The 22,587-nt window shown below is 26.4% G+C and overlaps 1 protein-coding gene across 1 annotated transcript; it reads right to left on the bottom strand.

The window, feature by feature from the left end:
- Positions 1-2,419: 2,419 nt before the first annotated feature.
- Positions 2,420-14,807, bottom strand: LOC145834626 (DNA polymerase alpha subunit B-like). The gene is made up of 12 exons (XM_082942102.1): positions 14,677-14,807; positions 14,210-14,378; positions 11,477-11,595; positions 10,866-11,008; positions 9,293-9,383; positions 8,029-8,115; positions 7,454-7,622; positions 6,711-6,898; positions 6,145-6,300; positions 5,023-5,258; positions 4,248-4,454; positions 2,420-2,815 (listed from the first exon to the last, which is right to left on the bottom strand). Exons 1-12 carry the CDS (start codon positions 14,797-14,799, stop codon positions 2,692-2,694), a joined length of 1,812 nt encoding a protein of 603 aa, XP_082798228.1. The 5' UTR covers positions 14,800-14,807; the 3' UTR covers positions 2,420-2,691.
- Positions 14,808-22,587: the final 7,780 nt, after the last annotated feature.

The raw sequence follows: 22,587 nt of genomic DNA on the forward strand, positions 1-22,587 counted from the left end.
TGACAAATATTATTAACTCCTTAAACAAATGTAAACAGACGAGTAGCAATGATCACTAATGACCTTGATGATCACTACTTGATAGATTACTTTTAAATTCATCCTGGAACTTTCCAACATGACTTATACTACTTAAACATAATGGTAGGTTATTATAAAACTTACTTTCTAGGTATGATAGCATTTACACATTTATGTTAAAGTGTTTTTAAAACTGTGTTTTATACAGGCTTGATTTTGTTAAATATGATGACGCAAGTATTGTAACTGATACTAATTAAGCTCATATGATATAAACCTTTTTTACTGGTTTTTTTGTCTAAATTCCTTTTTAGGTAAAATTTGTTCCTAAATTATCATTGAAAAATATGAACCTTTTTTAACTTCAAACTAACTGTAATTATAAGCGAAGCACAATATTATTTATTTTTACTTTTTTGTAACTACTACTATGGAATATTTGTTGTACCATTTATGCTTCGACAAAAAGAATTTTATGTTGCAACTCCCATATAAGCACAAACTACTCACATTTTCCTTAAACATTACACATTTTCCTTAACATCAAGAATGTTTTGTTTAATTAATTTAAAGTTACATTACTTTTTTTAGCCAAATAAATTTCATTAGTATTGCCACCGTCGTCAGGGGTGCGGAAAAACAAAAAGTATTTAGAAAAACCCTTAATTGCTTGTAAGCACAAATCTGTTAAACAGTTTTTAATTAAATAATTTTATTTAATCACTGTTTAATTTATAAAGCGTGAGACACAGAATGGTGTGCAGCTTGAGTTGAAAAATTTGTAGAAATACAATTAACACTTAAAACATTTAAATTAACTGTTTCTTTAATACTTTTTCGCACAAGGATCTCAATTAATAAGCTTTTTCTTTCTATTATATTTTCCACTTTTGATAATTATTGATACATTCTGTTTGGGAACAAAATAATTCAAATAAACAAAAAAATTATGATTACTTCTGCAGGTTTAAAAAGTTATCATACTGTTTGTAAAATTCTTTAAATGAAAAAAGTTATAAAAACTTCCATTTTCAAGCTTATCTAGTGCAGGAGAGTTAAAAATTCCAGTTTTGTTCACAGACTTAAAGAAGCGTGAAATAATAATTGTTGAACAATACTAATTTAACTGCTGTAAAGTTTATTTAAATTAGTTACAACTCGAAAGCCTGATGTTTAAAAACCAAATAAACATAATATAAAATAACGAGATATGAACATCGCATGTACCAAAAAGTAGTTTAAAATTTATATGTAGAAAAAGAGTTAATTACTTCTAAATTTACTTCAAGAAGGTAACAAGTAAATACAAAAAACAAAATTTTACCACGAAGCAGAGATAGTCTATGCTTATATATAAAATCCTGACCAAAATAAAACTCCCAGAAGTGTTTACTAAAAACATCCTAGTTTACTGACAATTATGAAGATAAAAACTAGACTAAATGAAAGCCATGTTTTTCTATTAAATAAATTTATATCCAAACAATTTAGTTTAACTTAATTTTTCATGGTCAACTTTACACAGTTAAAAAAAAAGTGTTTGCTTAAAATGTTGTTTAAAGAAATTAACTTGTTCGTAACTAGTTTTGTTTTAATAAAATTTTTCTATACCAACTTCTCTATTTACTGGTATTTAGCACTAATTGAAAATTTATAGAACCGAATTAACAATTACTTACGACCTTTTAAAACTATAAAAAATATTAATCTAACTGATAAAATTCTATGTTCAAAAAAATATACTATAAAATTAATGAAGTTTATAAGAATACTTACATCCAATACAAAAAGACCCATGTAGTCTTTAAAAACATAAATCAATATCGCTTTTAATATTTAAACATTTTTTTGGATACAATTAAAAGTTTGGTTATGAAACTTAACACAAATATAACGAAAAAACTTTTTTGAATAAAAATACATTCCATTAAAATAAATTAAAGTTTAAAAATAAGTACAGTAATTATAACAATTTTTTATAAAAGTAGTTCAATAAACTTTCAACTTCGATTAAATCGTATTATTAAGTAATTTTAAATGAGTAAAAAAAAACATTAAAATTCTATTAATTTTTTATCATTAACAACATCCTTTTCAACAGTTTCTTTACAATCTAGAATTTTAATTATAACATTATTAAAGTTTTCAAAGTCAAAACAAAATTATGTACAAAACGTAAATATGTCAAAATTATAAAACTTTCTGTATAACATTATTAAAAATTTAGTCATCATTTTTTTTTTCTTTAAAGCAGCTAGCTTTTTAAAAATTATTTAATTAAAAATAAAGAGCAAACTCAAGTAAAAAAATTGCAAATATAAAAAAAATCAAACTCATTCTAAGAATCTAAGCTTTTTATCTTTAGCATGAAATAAATATGGTATAAAATTTTTATCTTTTTTACATATTTTAACTGTTTCAAAAATTTGAACCTATCAAAATGTGCTTTAATAAAAAATTTCTTATTCATATATCAAACATAAAAAAATTGAGCTGTAAAATTCACGAATTCAGACTTTATTAATATTGAAACAAAAGTTCAAACTCTTAAACTTGCTTTTCAAAATTAAACCTTATATAGCACAAAAAATAAGAAAACTTGTTAACTTCAATTCTAATTCAAATATTTTTTTATATATATTTTCACTTAACAACATTTTCAGATACTTTTTATATTTTCACGATCTTGGCAACGCAGCTCACTCCATTTAGGGGATTCCCCATCCCAAGCAGAAAGTGGCCATAATTTCCGCCCGAATTTCCCTTTGAAAGGCGACCAGGGTTCAAAAACAACCTGCAATAAAAATTATTGTAGAACTGAAAAAAAAAACTTTTGTTCAGTTTTACACAAAAAAATCAATAAAAAAGACTTAACACAAGGTTATTTCCTAACTGCAAATAATTTTAAAACATAAATAGTTTCCTTCATTAAAATTAAAAGTTGACTACATGTTCTTAAGTAGGTTTTTTTTGTATAAAATATTCCTAAATACTTTCTTTTACAAAAGTAATTTAAAGAAATTGACTGTTTCGAACTCGTTAATCATTTACGATGTATTGCATCTACAGTCTGATAATGTTTTCCAAATCGAGCCACATAGACTAGTAAAGAGGCCATAAAGTCTTTATTTTGAATTTGATGATAAAAACCAAAAAAAAAGGTCTAAAGCGTATTTAATGCTATTTTTTTGGGAAATGTAATATGGGGGAGGGGCATTGTTTTTATTTTTTCAAAGGGGGCTTATGAAAAAAGTTTAGGAAACCCTGCTTTAGATGCATCACATTTTCTTAAATTTTTGAAGTCAAGCCTAAAATTAAAACAGATTAATGTATTATTGATATTATTAAAGTACAGTTTTCTGTAATGCAGGGTTGCCACTCGTTTTTTCAAAATTTTTTACCAGGTTTTTCAAATTTCTTCCAGGTTTTTAAAAGTACATATTTTTGGTTTAAAGTTAAATTTAGGGTAAGAAACTGTGCTAAACAGTATAAAAAGATTGAAAAGATACTGTAAAGCTACTTAAAATGTGTTTTTTAATAAAAAAAATTTTGGTAATGACATAATTTTTTATCTATATGATAAATTTTTTGAGTCAAACCGAAACTTTACTACTTAAGATGTTTAATAATAATAAATATTCCAGGTTTTTTGATCAAAATTTCAGGTTTTTTTTTAAATTTCTTAAATTCCAGGTTTTTCCAGGGGTATTTTGCCTAAATTGTCAATTCACAGGTTTTTCCAGGATTCCAGGTGAAGTGGCTACCCTGGTAATGGGCTTATTGACCGTTATTGCATTAACTCACGGATTCAAGTATTACTCATTATAAGAATTGTGATACTTATTCAGACTTTTTTTCTACTATGAATATTTATTTGGGGTTGGTAATAAGTCGTAGGTGTTGTTGACGGTTTAAAAGTATTTATTAAGTATAACTGTTGGAACACTTGTTATATGAAATGCTTTAGCTGTTTGTCAATTTAAAAACTATAAAAACAGTTTTAATATTTTAGTTTAAAAAAAAGGTAAGTTACTAACAATTTAGTTTATAATTGAATTTTGCTTTTGATATTTCTTAAATTGGTTTACAGACTTAGAAGATATTTAATATCTAATATTACTCTAATACTTCAGTGCAAATTTTTAAACTCAACAAAAACAACCAACAAAACTTCATGCTTAAAAAAAAAACATTAATTAAAAACTAAAAGAATTCAAAACACCAACCTTCCGTTGTGAATTTTGCAGAATGGCCGGAGGTCCGACGGAACGATCAGCACGTCAGGAACGCATTGTGACGTCATGCCATCACTATCGCATGACGTCATCCTGCACATGGCTTCCGCTTTTATGACGTCACAGTTGAAGGTGGGGGGCGGCGGGTAGAGAGGGTAGTAGGAAGTGTTGTCGATAAGGTGGCTCATCAGGCGGCATCTGGGTTGATTTGTTTTTTAATTATAAATAATTACAGTCTTAGTCTAAAATATTTCTCTATTATAATTCTATTCATTAAAAAAAATATAATACAAATTTTATTTGATTAATTGTTTAACATTTAATCTATTTTCATCGAACAACTACAGTCTGGATATTATTATAATTAATTTTCATGTATTTTTAAATGTTTTATATTTTTATGTAGAGGGGATAGTATGACGTGTTGTCTATCAAGTGGCTCGTCAGCCAACATCTGATGTTATCAGCTTCAAGTTTTTTCAACTTATTTCTTTAATATAAATAACGTTTAAAGTTATAAATACTTTTAATGACGCGTTGTTTATCAATCGGGACTTTAGAAACAGTCTGGATTTTTCCAACTTCATGATGCTTTTCCAAGCATTAATACATTTTTTATCAACTTATAATAGTTTATTACTACTTTTATTATTTTACTACTTATACCATTATTATTATACTATTATTATACTACTTATTTATTACTACAAATTTCAAGTGAAAAAATCTACCATGTACGAGAAAAAATAATATCAACAAATAAAACCTTCTGTCGGGTCCACCGCCTCCGAACTGCTTGCAACTTATCTCGTTGGACCCCATGTGCATCAGCACGTCCACGCTGGTCACCCCTATCATAACGGGGGAATCCCCTATGCTGACAGTGCACGGGTCGGGGCAGAAGAGAGCCGCGGGGTCCTGGGGGTTGCTAGGGGGCTGGTAGGCGGGCTGTGGGTAGATTGGAACGTGGAAGGCGTCCTTCTGGGAGGGAACGAATATTACCTGTTGGTTTGGCATTAATGGTTATTAAACATAACATTTACTGTTTGGGAAAATTTTACTTAATTTACAACTTACTGTTGTTTTAAATTTGTTCGAGATATTACTTTTGTTTTTTTGTATTTATAGCTGACTGGTTGCGTGGTGTTTTATTAAGTAAGTATGATAAATATTAGTTGCTTATAATTTACATTACTTAATAGTTGTTTTTTAAAAGCTGCAAAATAAACAAAACTTAAAAAATTCTGATGTGAAATAATCTAATTGCATGAATTATCTTAATCACAAGACAATTTAATATATAAATAATCTGATAATTACAACAACAGGAAAAAAATTAAGAATCTTATATGACAGTAAACTACTTCCGTTGAATGGCGTATTATATAACTGATACTTTCAAGACTAAAAATCAAGTAAAAAGTATGAAAGGTTTTACTACATATAAATAAAAACTTAATCAAGTAAAACACTACGAAAGTTCAAATTATAAAATAGAAAGATTTACACAACACAAACTAAAACATGAATGTAATACTACTAAATACTCTGAAAAATCTAAAAGTTAATTAAAATACTAGAAGTAAAAAAAGTAGAAACCTGAGTAACTGAACTTTTTTACTACAGATTAACCATTTAACTTGTTATTCGAAAAACTCTAACAATATATAATAAAAATTAAACCTGAGTGAAACTGGAAATTTCATTCGTCAGAAATTCCAAATACTTTTTAAATTCAAGTTAAAAGTATTTAAGCTTTTATTACAAATACTCAGCGATTTAACAAACTTAACTAAAAGTAAATACAAAAATAATATAAACACTATGAAAAACCCTCCAAGTAAATTAAAATTTTAGGAGTATCAAATAATAACTAATACTTTGAAACCTGAGTATAACTGGACATTTCCTTCTTCAGAAATTCCAACCACTTTTTACTGCACTTCAACAAACTCTCGTCCATTTGACCCGTTTTCACTTGTTGTTGGTCCTCGTCCAAAAGCGGTCCTATTATCAGCGTCATGTCTGGTTTGGATTGTTTGACCTGTGAAAAATATTCAATAAATAAGTTTTTATCATCTGTTATTAATTATTTATTCATTTTCTTCAATTTATCATTGTCATGTCTGGACGAGATTGTTTGGCCTGTGTATATAAAAGTATAATTGCAAAAATTTTAAAAACTAAATAAATACTAAATAATATGCGCAGTCAAAAGTAGAATGAAACTTCAAAAAAATTAACATAAAACGAAAAAAAAAAAGAAATACTGTTTTTATTTAAAAACTAGTCACAATAACATTATCTGACAAAATTAAGTTTGTTTATAAGATTATATTTTAATTCATAAAATATAAATTTTTCTTATTTAAATCCAGAAAAGGCTCTGGCGTCATTAGTCATGAAAAAAAAACATTAAAACAATCAAATATATTTTTACTATTATTACAGTACCTTCTTAATAAAATCCAGTAATGGTTCATAACTCATCGCATCACTCGTCGTGAAAGGTCCGCACGCGACCATGACGCTGCATACGTCATTAGTGACGTCATCACACTTCCCAACTCTAACGTTTCCATCCGGGGTCTTTAGAGTGTGCGCTTTTTCGGCGAGAAACCTCATTCCGGATGGGTTCTTGCCTGAGAAAAAGTATTAATTATTATTTTTTTTACGATTTGTTGTATTTCGAATTTTAATACTTATTATTTTATCAATTTATTCTCTCATTAAATTATCCGGTTTTAAGAGTATGAGCCTTCTAAGCCGGAACTTTTATACCAGAAGGGTTCTTGCCTGGCTTGACGTGTTTTTAAAATTCAGCTTTATTTGTGCTAGTTTGTGATTATTTTAAGCAGTTTGTCGCATGATACTTGGTTAGTTAATTTTAACCCATCAAAGCTACTTTTTTTTTTGCTCTTATTTTATTATAATTACTCTGCGAGAAACTTTTTTCATACGGCTTACTCATTTCTATTTTTTAACGCAATTATTTTTTTTTTACCAGTAAAAGCGCAAATCTGTCCCCTGAAAATCGACCCTACCTTCAACTTAAATTTTAACTTTAACATTAACCGTAAAATTTCGTACTTGCCCACAAAAGGGCGACCATTAGGTAGTTTAGGGGTGACGGCGTAGATATAATTATAACTAGAACTGTTTTTATATAAAATTTTACAATCACACAAAAAATTTACCCGTAAAAGCGCAAATCTGCCCCCTGAACAGCGACCCTCCCTGCAGCTTTGACACGTCCACCTTGACCCTTCTCCCGTTGCTGATGGTCCTGCAACCTTCCAGCACCAGAGTGTCCTGGGTCAGCTTGGACTGCTCGTCCTCCGACGTTAGACGGCCCACTATTGTCACCTGAAGGAATAATTACATTGAAATTAGATTTAATAACTGGTTGTCCAAAATAGGTTGTTTTAAATTTTAATCAACATTTTAGTTATGTAATGGATCTAATTATTAATGTCTTGTTTATTACTTACAAAAAAAATCTGAAAATTTTTTTAATTAATCAAGGCTTTCAATTTAGTGTCACTTTTTATTTTCAAAACAAAGCTTGCTGTGATTTGCATCAAATCCTAATATGCATTTAAAACTAAACTTAGTTTGTTATTTGAAACACATTATAAACGTTAACAAACTTTACTCTTGCTGGGATCATTGCAAAGATGATTATCTTAAATAAAACAAAATAAAAATAATAGTACATCATAAATTAATGACATAAAACTGACAATAAAAAAATTATAAAATAAAAACTAACTTGACTCTGACTGGGATCATTGCAAGGATGATAATCTTCAATTTCGTCCTCGTGTTGATTTCTCAGTTCTTCAGAGGCCATTTCAACCTAAAAATATAAGTAAATATATATATAATCTTTCTTGCTGTTTAAGTTAATGTTGATTTATCAGCTCTATAGAGGCCATTTCAACCTAACCATTGATGATACAAAGTATGACACTTTTAAAACATATATAGACTTTTATTATATATATGTAAATGTCATTGCTTTTCAACCTAATCATTGTTAGTAACAACCGCTGTTTTTACTTATACTTCAAACCTGAGACATATGTAATTATTGATTATATAAATATCAAAGTATATATTTTTTTAAGTATATGTAAAAATAGAAACGCTCTCCACAAAACTTTATGTTTAAATGCAATGCTAGAATATGTTTTAATAAAACACAACATTATTCGTTAAACAGTTGTCAAACTATTCTAAAAAATACACCACTTCAACAGTCACTTTATTTTTATAATTATTAGATACATAATATAAGGGCATAGGGGGTGAAACACTTTTTTTTAAATTTAATCTTATTTTATATAGTTTTTACTAAGATGCTTTTAACAGATTATAAAACTTCAAAATAGTTTTTGAGATATAGCGGGTCAAAGTCGGAGGCAGCAATATGATCCTTAGAGGGAGGCGCAAACTAAAACGGCGAATGTAGAATATTCCACAAAAAATCCATCTTTTTAAGTTTTTTGAGATAACTACCTCAAATTTTCAAGTAGTGTTCCTTGATATATATAAAAAAAATCTTTAGGAGAGAATTTATTTTAAATTGAAAATCTTATATAAAAAATAAACAAAAAAAAACAGTTTTTTTTTGTTTTTTTATCATGTATATAATTTTTTTCTAATTCTTTCCGACAGAATTTTCTAAAGTATTGCAAGGAACACTTCCTGAAAATTTGAGGTAGTATTCTCAAAAAACGTAGGAGAAGATAGAGTTTTAGTTATTTGCCGTTTTAGTTTGCGTTTGCGCTTCTTATAAGGATCCTGTTGCTGCCTCTGACTTTGACCGGCTATATCTCAAAAACTATTTGGAATTTTTATAATCTTTAAAAAGCATCTTGTAGCTTAGTAAAAAATATATAAAATAAGATCAAATTTCGAAAAAAGTGTTTCACCCCCCTATGCCCATAATATATTAAGTAGCTAATGAATTGGTGTATAAAGGGTTGTGTTTTAATAAATATATATAATATTAAAAAGTTTTAAAATCAAACCTGGTCATTATTGAGATTGGAAATATCAACGTGTTTCATAAACATGTAAGAAGGTTTTTGTTTTGTTGAATTAGTTAATTTTGCTTTGTACCTGTTAAATTAAATAGTTAATCATAAACATGTAAGACGGTTTTTGTTTTGTTGAGTTTGTTATTTTTGCCTTTGTACCTGTTAAATTAAATAGTTAATCATAAACATGTAAGAAGTTTTGCTGAATTAGTTATTTTTGTATTGTATCTGTGATATTTAATACATATTCTAAATTAAGGTCATATGGGGGTAATGCACTTTTTTTACAAAATTATCAAGATGTTAAACTTAGCTAGTATTTGCTTTTTATCGTTTGTAAAATTCAAATTAATTCATGAGATATGAAGGTACAATAATATCCTTAAGGAAAAACCAAAATTAAAAGGCAAAAACAGACTGCTTCATAAAAAATATATCTACCCCTACAGTTTTTACTCAAATATTCTGAAAATTTCTCATGTTTAAACTTGAACTTTAAGAACAAAATATGGGACAGAGTTTTTTCTATTTAAAATAAAAATTTGAACTGTAAATAAATGTTCTGCATGGTGCCCATAGACGTTTTAAATAACAAAGTTTTTTAACGACACTACTTCTTTAAAACTATTTCAAAAAGCTTGTAAACAGTTTAGCTATGAAAATCAGTAATTCACCAAACTTTTTTTATTTTTTTCATGCAAGTATAAAAATTAGTGTGCTAAAAAAATATTCTGTGCTGGTTTATATTCTTTTACATGCATAACTAATATTCTGTGTTTAGTATTACACTCATATACTTAAAGTGTTAAATTTAATTTAATATGTTATATTTACAAAAGTTTGCAATAAAATGCAAAACAAACTGTAAGTGTAAACAAAAAATGTTAACTAGTTCATATTTTTGTCACGATCTAAAGAAGTTGTGCTAATTAAATCATTTTACAACTCATTAGCTTTTGTCAAATGATTACTTTAAAAAATTACAAAATTTAAACACAGTACTCATCTGAATGTCTACTAACTTGTCGCTTGCTTTAATATTTTTTAATTTATAAATGACGTATTAAGTACAATTTTTTAAATAAATCATTTAAACCTTTTTGAAATGGATGCATTAAAAATACAAAATCATAACAAAAAAGGTTTAATATTTTTCACCTTAGTTCAGCAGCAAATATATTTTTCAGTGTGTACCTTTAATAACTTATCATATCAACTTTTTTGACAAAAAAGGCTTAAAAATGTAAAAATTTAACATCATAACAATTTTATAGGAACTTAATTCTAAACTAAGATATTCAAATAATCATAAAAACATTGTTTTTTAATTAATTTAATTAGTAATTTTTTTCACTTTCAGTTGGTTATCAAAAATAGAAATATAACAGCTGTTGGAAGTTTTATTTGTTATGCTTTTTGTATAAATCTTTTTTTTTAATTCTATTTATTTTGAAAATTGCAACCTATTATTTTTATTTTAATCTACTTAATTAAGACTGTAAATATTATAAAAAAGATTATGATCTTATCACTTTTGCAAATATAACGATTTTTTTTTAAACACCTTTTATCGTTCATATTTTTATTCCACCGCACTTTCCCGCCACCCTCTTCGCCCTCGTGGACGAGAGAGAAGGCCACGTCCCCGCTGTTCGTCCTCAACTTGTACATTGGCGACTGGACAGGGCTGAATGGTGATTTTGTTACCTGAAAATTTTGATTTTTTTTAAATCATTTATTAACAATTTGTTAAACTTGTACATGTGTAATTAATATCTCTTGCAAATAAAGCACTGTTCACTAAAAGATATTATATTTATTAAAAAATCAAACTTCAACATGAAAAAATAAACTTGCTCTTATTTTAACTTTAAACAAATCTGTAATGAGTAATTCTATAGTACATAATTGTTTGTATTTAACTTAATTTGCATTTGAGTACTTTTAGCGGGTCAAGTACCATTGCATATAACTACAAATGTATAAACTACATAGAGTAGAACTTTTTAAACTCAAATTATAATTATGAACAAATACACATCAAGACTTACTGTGATGTATAGATAGTAACTTCCAAATTCGAGACACTTTATACTTAATGCTTATTCAGGGGTGTAAATATACCAATAATTTTAATGAACTTTATTTTGGTAAAAAGTTCTCATTAATACTAACCTGCAATGGTGAGTTTTTAATTGCTGAGGTCATGCTTTTTATGTTTTCCATTTCGACAGAGGACAATTTCATGTTTGGGGTGCTCAAATATGCGTTCAATATTGCGTTGTTTTGGTTGCCTGGAAGCAAAGTATACATGAAACAACTAAAACAATATTTAAAAATAAGACGCATTCAAACTGCACAAAATATTACAAATAAATAGTTTTATTATTACATTATACATACCTGAAAGTAGAGCATCAAAATATTAAATTGCAATTTATATTCAAAATGCAAAATAAAGTTTTAAATCAGAAAATTTATTTTGTTATTAACACAAGTATGCATTCAATGTTTTGTTATTTTAGTCACCTAGGTACAAACAATTGATTACTTTAAGGAAAGTTTTGAGCAAATAATATCTTCTATTAAGGCCATAGGGGTAAGACATGTTTTTTACAAGTTGATCATATTTTACAGAATTTTTTATAAGCTTCAAGATGCTTTTTATGGTTTAAAAATTAGAATTATTTTTTGAGATATTACCAGTCAAAGTCGGGAAGGGAAAACTAAAACAGCAAAAAAAAAAGACTATTTTGTTTAAAATCTATCTTTTCCTACATTTTTTAGCAATTTTCTTCAAACTTTCACAGTCTAATCTTTTTACAATAACAAAAAAAGTTATTTGTAAATTCAAAAAATTTTAAGTAAATTTTTATTTTTATGAAAAAAAAAGACTTTTTTTTTAATTTTGTCATAATTTTTTTTTTCAAGATATTAAAATTCATAACTAACGTTTTTTTTTTCTTATAATGTGAGGAACATTTCCTGAAATTTGAAGAATATTGCTTGAAAATGAAGAAGAAGATAGATTTTTAGTGATTTATAAAACTTCCAAGAAAATTGACCCCAAAAACTTGCAGTTCATACATTTATATCAGAAACATTTTACAAAAAATAAAATATCTTAAAAGTTAAATGATATTTTTGAATTCTATAAAAACTGGCTTATAGTTTGTATTTAAAGCTTTCATATAAAAGCCAAAATTAATTTTTGTAAAAAAAAAGAGATTACCCCTCCATGGCCTTAAACTATGAAAAAAAATCATAAGTGGGTTGTTGTTTATGAATAGCTAGGTTCGATTAGAATTCAGATTATAACCTAATTGAGTTTAATATTTATTTTATTTATATCAGGTTAAAAATGACTTGAATTAAACATTGTATGATGTATATTGTCATGAAATGCAAGACTAAACAACCCTTAGAAAATACAATCAAAGCTTTTTTAAAATTATGAAAATAAATTTTGCACCTAACAGGGTGACATTGGTATAAAATAATAAAACTTTTGAAAATACATATTAATTTTATATTGTTTAAAAATTAAATTAAAACCATAACTTTATTGTTGATTATAAGAAGGAATTGAATAAATTAAAATAAATATAAGCCATTTTAAATAGTAATTCATAAAATAATTAAAATGTAATAAATAAAAAATTTAATCTCTACATCTGCTGGTTAAAAGACTTAATGTCATTTTTACAGTATAGATGTTTAAACAAAATATCAACATTATTTTTATTTCCTTTGGGCAAAAATCGAACCCTAAATTTCCCTTAGTATTGAGATTAATTTATAATAAAAAAAAATCAAATATCATTTTTTTTTTTTTTCACTTAATTAAAAATAACAAAAATCAAATAATTAATGCTACTAGAAGCAGGCAATTTGCCATTTTTAAACTAACTTTTAAAACATTTTGTTTTGTAAATATAGCTCATTTATTCAAAGACTTTTACAATATGTATATATAATTTATTATAAAAAGTCAACTTCAAAAGAAACTAGTATATATGTTTCATAAACTTTCATAATGCTTTAAACATCAGGTAGTACTGTATGAAAATAATAACAATGAAATCATATGAAAAAGATTTTCAGACAGTACTAGCTGATGATTAATGGCATAGGGGGCTTAACACCTTATTTTGAAATTTGATTTTTTTTTTTGGTTTTTACTAAGCTACAACATAAAAAATTAAAATTTTATAACAAAAAAACAAAAAAATATATTTTTTTGTTTATTTTTTTAATTAAATCTTTATTTCTTAATGTTTGTCATTTTAATTTAATTCTTTCTGACAGAATTTTCTAAATAATGCAAGAAACATTTACTCAAAGTTTGAGGTAGTTATCTTGAAAACGTAGAAGATAGATTTTTAGTGAAACAGTCTATTTTTGCTGTTTTAGTTTGTGCCTCCCATAAGTAACCTATTGTTGCCTCTAACTTTGACTGGCTATATCTCAATTATTATTTTTAATTTTTTTAATCTGTAAAAAGCATCTTGTAGCTTAGTAATAACTAATTAAAATAAAATCAAATTTCAAAAAAAAATGTGTTCACCCCCTCATGCCCTTAAAGCTTTATAAAAGTTTTATGAAACATATGTACTGGTTTTTTTGAAATTTACTTTTTATAATAAATCATTTAAAAACCCTTTAGGTGGGCTTTGTGAAAAGTGATTAAGGTTATTTAACTAATTTACTTCCTATATATATATATATATATATTTAATCTTCATTTAATAATTTAATGTTAAACAATCATTTAAAGATGATTGTTTATAAAAATGTTAATACATAATTGAAAACCTTGCTGCGGATAGGGATTAACTTCTTCTATTTACATTTAATAACTTAGTAATAAATAACTAATTAATAAAATAATAATACATAAATAAAAACCTTGTTGCGGATAGGGATTAACTTCTTCCTTCTTCATCTTCTTAACTTTTCTCCTCATCTTCTTGTCATGGCTCTTCTTCACCGCCTTGGAGAAAAGATCCATGTTCTCCTCGTTATTTGGAGTCATGTCGATGCTGATTCCCATGGAGAAGGCCAGCCACTCGTCAATCTGTGAAAATTTGTTGTTTCAAATAAGAAAACTCAACAGACTAAAGTAAATAATAATTTTCAATGACTTCTCTGTATATTCTAATAGAATTCTTTTAGAATAAAGATCTCGTTAATCTGTGAAATGTTGCTAAACAAATAAGTGTAAATGAAGAATGTGTAGTTTTTTATACATATTATCATCGTTACTTGTACTTTGTACTAAGAAAGTACAAACTAGAACTTGTCAAGAACCAATAAAAAAGTAAGAAATCTGTTTTTTTTTTAAACCTCATGAAAAATACTGTACACAAACTAACCATCTCCTCAGCAGTGAAGTTGTACATCTTGGCCAAGTCCTGCACTCTGCCAGCATAGACCTGGTTTATTTGCACTCCGTTCTCCATGAACTCTTGCGCTATTGTTTCAGTTAAGGCTGGCATTTTTATGTTTATTTAAATCTGTTTTTTTTTGTGACATTGCTTAAAACATTGCTTGCATTTTCATATGGTTTCTTTAATTTTTTAAAACACTTGAGAAAACTTACATTAAACTATTTAGCTGTTTTTTCAGTTAAGGTTGCATGTTTATGTTTACTTGAATCTTTTTATTTTTTTTTAAATTTTTTAAATTTATTTGCTTGTTCATGTTGTCTTTATATTACTTCAATCGATTTTAATGACAGTTTTGACAAACTATTTAGTATTTTTTTAGTTTTAGCTGGCATTTTTATGTTTATTTATATCTGTTTAAAACTTACTAGCATTTTCAAATGGTGTACAATTTAGCTTTATTTTTCTTTTATTGTGACAGATTAGATTAAATATTTACCTATTGTTTCAGTTAGGGCTGGCATGTTTATAAATATTTATATATCTTTAAAACAAATTTTTGCAAAATTACTTTACATTTATTTTCATGTTTATTTAGTTTGAAAATAACTTCAAACAATAATTTTTAGCCACTTTAAACATATGACTTTGTTTTAAAATTTAATTCTGGTTGGAAGTTAGTTTCTCAAGTCTATAATGATTTTAAGTGCAACAGAATAAAAACAGTTTTTTTTGTTTTTTTGTTATAAAATTTTTATTTTTTAATTTTTTTTAATTTTGTTCCGACAGAATTTCTAAATACTGCAAGGAAAATTTCCTGAAAAATTGAGGTAGTTATCTCAAAAAACCTAGGAGATAGATTTTTAGTCATTTCTAGTTATTTGCCGTTTTAGTTTGCGCCTCCCATAAGGATCCTATTGTTGCCTTCTTTGACCGGCTATATCTCAAAAATTATTTTGAATTTTTAAAATTTGTAAAAAGCATCTTGTAGCTTAGTAAAAACTTTATAAAATAAGATCAAAAACCAAAAAAGGGTGTTTACCCCCCTATGCCCTTAATTTAACTTTTACCGGCTTTAAGCTTCAGTTATGCAATTTTTTTTAGTATTAAGCTTTCATTTCATTCTGCAAACAGTTCTATAAAAAAAAAATACTACTAAATAAAAAAATTGTTTACCCTCTCGTTCTTTAACTTAAAATATTAAGGTTATCTTCAACTTATCAAAATTAGAGCTAGGAAACATACTAATAAAAATCAACTAGATTTAATGCTTAGTTTAAATATATTTTTACTGGGTAAAAGTTAAGCTTTTTATCAGAGAGTATTTTCTTATTTTAAAGCTTGATTGCAAGTAATTTTGTTAGGACTAGTAGTTGTTGGTTTTCATTGCTTTGAAAATTCAAGTCTAGTAGGGTTGTTTTATCTTTACTTTAAGTTTGATGAAGTGACTGAACTAGTAGAATTAATTATTTTACTAAAAATCAGAGTACTAAATTTATTTTAGGAGATAAAGACTCTAATAATAAACCTGTACAAAACTTGTTTCTTTTTATTCATTACAATTTTATAATATTTTGTATAATTTTATGCATATTTATTGTTTAATTTTAAACAAGTTAAAACATATAAATATAGAAGCTATAAGTTATTATAACAGAATTGTTTAAAACGAGGTGGCCAAATATTTCTGAGAAATGTCTTTCAGAATTCAGAATTTCTTCAAGGTTTTTGAAAATAGATGTTTTTAAGTCTACTTTTATCTAAAATAAGTTTTAGGTATAAAAATGTGTTAAATAGTATAAAAACATTGAAAAGATACTGCTGTAAAGCTACTTTTAATGAGTTTTTCAATAAATAAAAACTTATTGATGGTAAAAATTTTCAAATAATAAGTTTTTTTGTGTCAAATCAAAATTTAACTACTTGACATGTAAAAAATTTTCAAAACTTCAAGTTTTTAAGTGATTTTTGTTCAAAATTCTGCATTTTTTTGAAATTGCTTAAACTCCAGGTTTATTCTAAATTTTCAAATACCAGGTATTTTTAGGATTCCAGGATTTTTGGCCACTAAGGCAATATGACATCATACAGGTGTAAAATACCTCAAATGTCATTGACTTCAACATCAAACAGCATTTCCATTACAAACACATTTAAAATTCAATTTTCAAGCATGACTAGTGTTTGTATTTTACAGGTTTAAGTTACTCTGCAACTTTCATGACATTCACTTTTCACCATAAGCATAAACACTTTCTTTTTAATAACTTAAATTTTGGTTAATTTTTCATTTAAAAGGTAAATTTTATAATTGGCACCCTGTCAGTTCCAACCCCGCAATCATTTCTCATCAAATCATATTATAGTTAATTTTTAGATAAAAGGTAAGCTTTTCTTAATAAATTTAAAGGTAGGGCAGGTGGAATAACACGTGATGAGCTCAAACTTACTTGCTTGACCTTCAGAAAACGTTAATTGTTGCAGAGGAGAGAGTGAGTTTTTCTGATGTTTTTCTACCTTAAAAAAATTCCAAGATCGACTCTTACTGACCAAGGATAAGGCTTAGGGGTAACAGTGAACCTTAAATAAATAAATAAACCTTTGTAAAAAAAGTTTTAGGTGGGAGTTGTGTGTGGGTGGGAAATGATTTCAGGTGGGAATTGTAAGCATACCAGATTAATTGAAACTAGTTTCTATATTTAGTTGTACTTATCTAGAAACTACTAAAACATTTTTTGAAAAGAAAAAGTATTCTATTACAAAATAAGACAATATTTTGTTGCTGATTTTTAATTAAAAGAATTAAACTTTTATTTAATGAGAAACCTAGATAATCTAAAACTGCTTTCTTAGTCAAACATTGCAAAATTGAAACCCAGTGAAAGAAAAATGTGAACACTTACAACTTAGATCAATTGATTGATGTGGAGAAAGACCTTTTGGTCATTGAGCTGCACACCATTTGCTTGCAACTAATAATTTGAGCCAACTTAAAAACAATAATGCAAAAACAAAATAAAAAACTAAAAAGTAATAATATAAACAATAAAAAGTTTTTGGTTATGATTAAGTTTAGGTGAGCACGCTTTGGTTCAAAATACAGGAATTTTTCAACTCTATTTTCAATAATTTTCAATTTTAGTTTGAAAATAAGTACAAAAGCAGGGCTTTGCTCATGTCCTCACATTACTGAATGTAATTTTAACTGGCACCTTAGGTGACTCTTCAACTGTATATAACAGTGTCGTTTTAACAATGCAACTTTTAAAACTTTTTTGTATTCTTTTAGTATTATGGTTTATGTTTGTTACATATTGGTGTGAACTTAGTATAAAAATTAACTCAGTTTGTTACAAAATTTTTTGTTTAATTTATCTATTAAGGCCATAGGGGGGGGTAGACCATGTTTTTTACAAGTTGATCTTATTTTATAGAGTTTTTACTAAGCTTCAAGATACTTTTTACCGTTTTTAAAAATTCGAATTAGTTTTTGAGATATGACCGGCCAAAGTCGGGCCGCATAACAGGTTCCTTATGGGGAAGGAAAACTAAAACGGCGAAAAAAGACTAATGCATTAAAAATCTATCTCCTCCTTCATTTTTTAAGCAATCTTCTTCAAACTTTCACAGTCTATTCTTTATACAATAACAAAAAAACGTTATTTGTGACTTTAAAAAATTTCAAGTAAAAATACTTTTTTTTTGTAATTTTATGACAAAAATTAAAAAAAAAAGTGAATTTTCATGAAAAAAAATTTTTTTTTTCAAAAAAAAGGTATTTTTACTTGAAATTTTTTCAAGTCACAAATAACGTTTTTTTAATATTGTATAAAGAATAGACTGTGAAAGTTTGAAGAAGATTGCTTAAAAAATGAAGGAGGAGATAGATTTTGAATGCATTAGTCTTTTTTCGCCGTTTTAGTTTTCCTTCCCCATAAGGAACCTGTTATGCGGCCCGACTTTGGCCGGTCATATCTCAAAAACTAATTCGAATTTTTAAAAACGGTAAAAAGCATCTTGAAGCTTAGTAAAAACTCTATAAAATAAGATCAACTTGTAAAAAACATGGTCTACCCCCCCCTATGGCCTTAATGTAAATATAATTAGAAATGACACTATTGTTAGAGTTTACCAAAGCCTAAAAAACGAGTTAATTTTTATACTAAGTTCACAGGGATATATAACTTACACAAATCATAATACTAAAAGAATATAAAAAAGTTTAAAAGTCAAATTGTTGAAATGACACTGTTGTATACAGTTGAAGAGTCACCTAAGTTGCCAGCTAAAATTAGATTCAGTAATTTAAATAAACAATTTTAACAGATTTAAAAAAAAATAAAAATAGAGCTGAAAAATTTCTATATTTAGAAACAAAGCATGCTCACCTAAAGTTAATCATAGCCAAGTTTTTTCTTAATTTTAACTTTAAAAATAATAAAAGAAGGAAAGAAAAATGTGAATGCTCACAACTAAGGTCAATGGATTGGTGTGGAGAAAGACCTTTCAGCCATCGAGCTGCACACCATTTACTTGTAACTAATTCTTTGAGACTTTAAAACAGGGGTCGGCAGGTCAAAAAGGAACGTATTTTTATGTGCTTTAAAAAACATGTTTAAAGAAAAATTTTTTGAACAAAAAAAAATTAGGCGATAGAATATTCTTTAAGTATAACTTTAAAATTTTATTTTTTCGTTTTCGAAAATATTAGTATATTAAACTAGTTGAATAAAAATTTAAATATGGCCCGCGGGCCGCAGTTTGCCGACCCCTGCTTTAAAACAACAATGAAAAATAATAACAAAAACTTAAAAAGTAACTATAAGTACAAAAAACTTTGTGTTTTTCCATACTTTTGTTTTACCTGAGTGAAAGAGCATGTACCTTGTTTTATCAGTATTTAGTTTTAGCCTATTATCCTTTAACCATTTTGATACATTATCTAGTTCTGAATTAAGGTATGCAGTGTCTGTTTTGTAATTGTGTTTTTTAAATGTGGTATCTAATAATGTATTGTCTGCAAAATTTTGTACATTTAGACTGGTGTTGTTTTGAAGATCATTTATATAAACCAAAAACAATAATGGTCCCAATACAGAACCCTGTGGCACTTCTACTTCTACACCCTCCCAATCTGATTCATGCCCTCCAAAATTAACAAATTGCTTTCTTTTAGTTAAATATGATTTTATTAGATTATGCATTTTTCCATTTATTCCAATATATTCTAATTTGTCTAACAAAATCTTTCTATCAACACAGTCAAAGGCCTTGCTCAAATCTAATAAAACAGCACAAACTGCATTTCCCTTATCAAAGGAGGACAATGTAATTTCCACAAACTCTGAAAGAGCTAAGGTAGTAGAGTGTCCCTCCCTAAAGCCAAACTGAGAAGAATTTAAGATTTTGAACTTTGTAAAAAACTTATATAAGCGACTATATATGGCTTTTTCTATAATTTTGTTAATATTAGATAAAAGTGAAATTGGTTGATAGTTTCCTGGAAGTGTTTTTGAACCTGATTTAAATATAGGTATAACTTTAGCTGATTTTAAACAATTTGGGTAATTACCTTCATGAAATGCTTGATTGGTTAGTTTACTAATAACTGTAGCTATATGATAATTTATTTTCCTTAAGATTTTAATAGAAATATTATCTACACCACTAGCTTTATCTGAACTTAAACTTTTTATGATACTTATTATTTCATTTTTATGTACATCAAACCAGACAAAACTGTTATAGTGGTTTTTTTGGCTATTTAGAAGACTTTGGATGAATTTCCTGTTTTCAATAAGTTTGTTTTCCAATATTGGCAAAATAAAGGTTCAAAACAAAAGATTTTTCATTTATTTCAAGTTTGTGAGGAAAAATATGTTTTTTTTTCTCTCTGTTTGTAATATTATTAATTACCTTCCAAGTCTTTAAAGAATCTTTATTATAGCTTTGAAGTCTTATTTCAAATTATTTTTTTTGAAATAGTTTTAATTTTTGTTAACTTTGTTTCTGTAAACTTTATATTATTTTACTTGGTGCATGTTACTAAAGTTATTTCTGCATAGTATTTTGTAAAGGTTGTTTTTATGCCTAATAGATTTAAGAATACCTTTTGTAATCCAGGGTTTTGACTTGAGTTTTAATTGAGATTTTGAAAGTTTTTTCATAGGAATATTTTCATCACTTATCTCTTTGATTTTATCTATAAAGCATTCAAACTTTGAATGTATTGAGTCTTTAGATTTGATTATTTTATATCTTTGAAATTTAATAAGAATTTTGGAAGTATCAAACCTTAGTTTTTGAGTATTAATTTTAGAAAAATCTTGCCAAAATTTAATTTTAGAATTTATATTAGTCTTACTTTGGTTATAATATTTTAGTTTGTAAGAGTGGTGGATCGTAAAGAAAATAAAACTTTAGTTGCTTATACCTTGTGTGCTGTTACAAATTTTGAAACTGTAAAAAGGAACTAGTAGCTTAGTATCTTATGGCCTTAAGTACTACATTAAACGTTCTAATCTAATTTGTCTTGACTGTAATTTACAGTATATTACAAAATAGGATACAAGACAGAGACTTAACATTAATGATTATTTTATAAAAAATTTTGCAAGTACAAAACAATTTTTTATACAATTTTTTGAGTATTTGTTTTATATAATTTAATTAATTTTTCAATTAACTGTAATAAACTTTAGTAAAAATAAATTAAAATATACATTATGTTTTTTTTTCAATGCTGTATTGTGAAAATTTCCCGCGACTAAGATTACTAAAGTGGGTTTTAATGCTATTAAAATCAAAGAGCTGGTTCTAAACGATATTAAGAAATATGTAAAACTTAACAACAAAAGTTTTTGTTAAGCTACGTGAATCTCGTAAAAGTAATCGTATAACAATATAACAAATTAATAAAAATCGTAATGGTTCAGATTTGGCTGCTAAAAACTTTAAAAAATATTTTAAATAAAAGTATTAAAATTATTTATAATTTTTAACTTATACATAAGTAAATCGTTTGTGTAATTATTTAAGTCTTAAAAAGATAAAGATAGATTTATTAAAAATAAACTAAATTAACAAATTTCATTTTGAGGTAGTAAACATAAGTATTGAGATCCGTAAAATAAAGAGTAAAAACAGTTTCCAGTTTTTAATAACTCAGAATGTTTTACGTGTACCCGTTAACTTAGTTTTGCATTTTTTTTTTGATGTGGAATATGTCTTGGGCCGGGCTAAAAAAAAATTCTTTATTAAAACCGTTACAAAAATTAAGCCAGTATATACCTGTTTTTTGAGAAAAACAATTTAATCCGTTTTATACTTTATGAGCAATAGTTTTAGAAAAAGAAGAGAAATTAAAATACAAAAAGTTATTTATATACCATAGTTGTATAAAATAAAACTTGAGTTTTAAATTAAATTTACCACAAACAACATTTTTAAAAATAATTAAATAAGATTTTAAGAAAAAACTAATAGATAAAAACAAACATTTATTGGTCCTAGAAGTCCAATAAAAATTAAAGTTCACAAAAAAGAAGTAAAAATTATCTAAATGAGTAACATCAAATTAACGAAGACATCAAAATTAAGTCAGCTTTGAAATACTTAAAAATTAAATTTTATAAACAAACAAAACAGATTACTTTAATAAAAAACTATGATAATTGTAAACTACATGAAAAATACGGTCGACAGTTTTTGTTTTTATTTGGTGAATAGCTTTTACCCACTTAAGGTAAAAGAAAACTAAAATAAATCTTAAATTTTAAAAATTACGTAATAATAATTTGTGCAGAAAAACGAATAACTGTCTCAATAACAAATGGATAGCCGAAATATTTAACTAAAAAAGTTAGAATCAATTCAATAAAAAGTATTTTTAAGTTGATC

The sequence above is a fragment of the Thalia democratica genome, chromosome 4 (genome assembly GCF_965202585.1).
Source record: "Thalia democratica chromosome 4, ktThaDemo2.hap1.1, whole genome shotgun sequence".
Classification (NCBI taxonomy): Eukaryota; Metazoa; Chordata; class Thaliacea; order Salpida; family Salpidae; genus Thalia; species Thalia democratica.

What these genes read in the sequence shown, in the direction of transcription:
- LOC145834626 (XM_082942102.1), bottom strand. Translation starts at nt 14,799, where the DNA reads ATGCCAGCCTTAACTGAAACAATAGCGCAAGAGTTCATGGAGAACGGA. An exon ending in AAAAATATGAACGATAAAAG is followed by an intron (nt 9,384 to 10,865) that starts GTGTTTAAAAAA and finishes TTAATTTAACAG; the next exon opens with GTACAAAGCAAAATTAACTA. An exon ending in AAATGTCCAGTTATACTCAG is followed by an intron (nt 5,259 to 6,144) that starts GTTTCAAAGTAT and finishes CCAAACCAACAG; the next exon opens with GTAATATTCGTTCCCTCCCA.